Here is a 2,500-nt window from a genome sequence, read left to right on the forward strand (position 1 = left end):
ATGGAAGTAGTTAATGGATACAAATTTAAAATTCTTACTTTTCCAGTGGAAGCAGTGACGTTTTGTTCTTTTTTTCTTTTTTTTTTGTATGGTGTTAGTGAAGGGATGTTCTTGTCTGGCCGGATCTGAAATGGTGATATGACCGAGCTGCTGACACGTAAAAGACCATCCAGAGTTCTTCAGTATCAACAAAAAAGGCAAACACACAAACAAACAATCAAACAAACAAACAACCAACAAACTAAATCAGACACTGGTTTTCTGTTCACAGAGCCTAGATTCTGTTACAAATGTATTGCAAAGCTCGTTAAACCACAAGCAAATGTCCTTCCTCTCACATGTTTTGTTCCTTATTCCTTTTTGCAGCCTATAATATTATAGCCTATTTTGTCAAACATGTCATACTAATATCACTCTGTCAATAACTATTCCAGAATAAGGAGAGAGCAGAGCCTTTAAAATCGGCGATATTTCAGCTGAGTTCCTTGGAATACAAAGTCATTGAAAAGTTCTACCTTGGAGAACTCGAAGAATTTGTGCGGTAATACACGTTGCATTGATATGGAACATCTTTGATCCCCTGTCTTGTTGTCTGCCTTCCTTCTGTCCTTCCTTCTTTTTGGCTCACGTAAGTGTAGCCTATGCGATCGTAACTTTGTCTGTCTGTGCGTGCGTGCGTGCGTGCGTGCGTGCGTGCGTGCGTATGTGCGTGCGTGCGTGTGTATGTCTGTGGTGGAAACTCTAACATTTGAAGACGTCACATTACATTGACGTCACATTATGACGTAAGAGGGTTAGACGTCACGCGAAGGAAGTACTGAAAGTCTCGGTCATTATTATTTTGAGCGGGCCGAGACTAGTTGGCAGTCGTGTCCCTGTAGGTAGGCTACATGCAGACAGACAGATCTAGATCTAGTGTCTCGCTTTCTTGCACAGTTTCACCTATGCTCTTTCTGTGTGTGTGTGTGTGTGTGTGTGTGTGTGTGTGTGTGTGTGTGTGTGTGTGTGTGTGTGTGTGTGTGTGTGTGTGTGTATGTGTGACGGAGTGATTGAGTTTGTGTTACTGTTTGTCGATTTCTTACGTGAGCCTTGATGGCTTCGCCTCTTGTTATTTGTTTATTTGTTTCTTTGATTCTTTGTTTGTTCGTTTGTTTGGTTTTGGTTTTCTTTCTTTCTTTCTTTCTTTCTTTCTTCGATTCCTTACTTTATTTTTACCAACACATGTATGTTTAGTCTCATTTTGTCTCCATAAGTGATACAGTATAACTGGGTTTGATCAGTATGTATTACATATATGACACTAAAAGCCAGTCTAGAGAAAATGCCATAGTAGTATCCTTTTCTGCATGCCCATGAGGCAATCTATTCTGTCTTTTTTTGTGTTACAGCACTGACAATGGGACGCTGAATCTCAACCCAACAACTAAAAGAATGGGGTACACCGGTTCCATCGCGTCCAAGATACAGCAAGAAGTATCTCGCTTTATGGAGGCAATCCGAGAAAACTCAGGCACCTGGAAACTCTCCACTTCACCTACGTTTGGTAAAACCTTATAATTTTTCCCCATCTTCGTTTCAAACCAAAGTATTATGCCTTGCATTTTTTCGCCAGTTTTGTAACTGCAAACACAATGAAAATGTGTGTGTTATGTTAGATCAATTCAAATTTGTATTTTCTCATTTCTTAAAGGCACCTGCCTTCTCGTGTAAGCGAGCATTTACACCACCATAGATCTGCCTAGGCTTTTACATGGGATAGGACCATCCCTCCACTTGGTCACATGCCAACAATTAACAGTCTTGGTGCTGTATATGGTAAGTTGGTCTTTTTGGATGAATTGGTTTTGTGAAAGCTACCAGTGGCTTTTTGAGCAATCCGTTCATTTTTTTTAAAAAAGGGCATCCAACCACAGCAAGCAGTCACAGTGCTGATTTTTTGTTTATGAAATATCACATGTAAAAGCCTTGCAAGATCTCAGACTTTCAGACAAACTGGTTTTACGAGAAGGAATGCTCCTGTAAGAATGTGTTGTCTACGACACCATATTGGATACGTTTCCTGGCGATTTTGACCTCAAGTGGTCAAAGGAACATTTTTTGTGCCTTAATAAAACTACTAAGCAATAGTATACTCAAAAGGTTACGTAACTGTGGTAACTAATTAAATGAATGTAACCCGTGGGACTGGTCTTTTCTTCAGTGGCAGAGGCCCGATTCTTCTTCGTTGTATTTTCCCAAACTTGTCTGTTTGATTTTTAAACTCAAATGTGGAATCTAACAAACGCCAGTAGGGCCCACCAAGGGGAGAACTGCGGTCTAAAAAGATTACCCAGACGTCCCGTTTAAACGAGGATAAGTGAAAGTTCACACACTCATTTTGAGGTATTGTGTGTGTGCGGTGTCTCTATCCCAACCCCAAACCAAACGTCTTTGTTTGTGCCAGGAAATGAATACTTTCAGAACTGATTTCCGTCCAGATGATAAATGATAATTATGATAG

General features: G+C 40.3%; 1 protein-coding gene across 8 annotated transcripts in view; it reads left to right on the forward strand.

Moving 5' to 3' along the window:
* Window positions 1-2,500, forward strand: part of LOC138948990 (uncharacterized) — a 21,714-nt gene that overhangs the window by 2,262 nt on the left and 16,952 nt on the right. For all 8 annotated transcript variants that reach the window (XM_070320679.1, XM_070320678.1, XM_070320677.1 and 5 more), the window contains 2 exons: window positions 435-541; window positions 1,389-1,543. In XM_070320679.1, coding sequence (XP_070176780.1) covers window positions 435-541; window positions 1,389-1,543 — 262 coding nt within the window. The remainder of the gene's footprint in view (window positions 1-434; window positions 542-1,388; window positions 1,544-2,500) is intronic.

Source organism: Littorina saxatilis, linkage group LG15 (genome assembly GCF_037325665.1).
Source record: "Littorina saxatilis isolate snail1 linkage group LG15, US_GU_Lsax_2.0, whole genome shotgun sequence".
NCBI classification, from domain to species: domain Eukaryota; kingdom Metazoa; phylum Mollusca; class Gastropoda; order Littorinimorpha; family Littorinidae; genus Littorina; species Littorina saxatilis.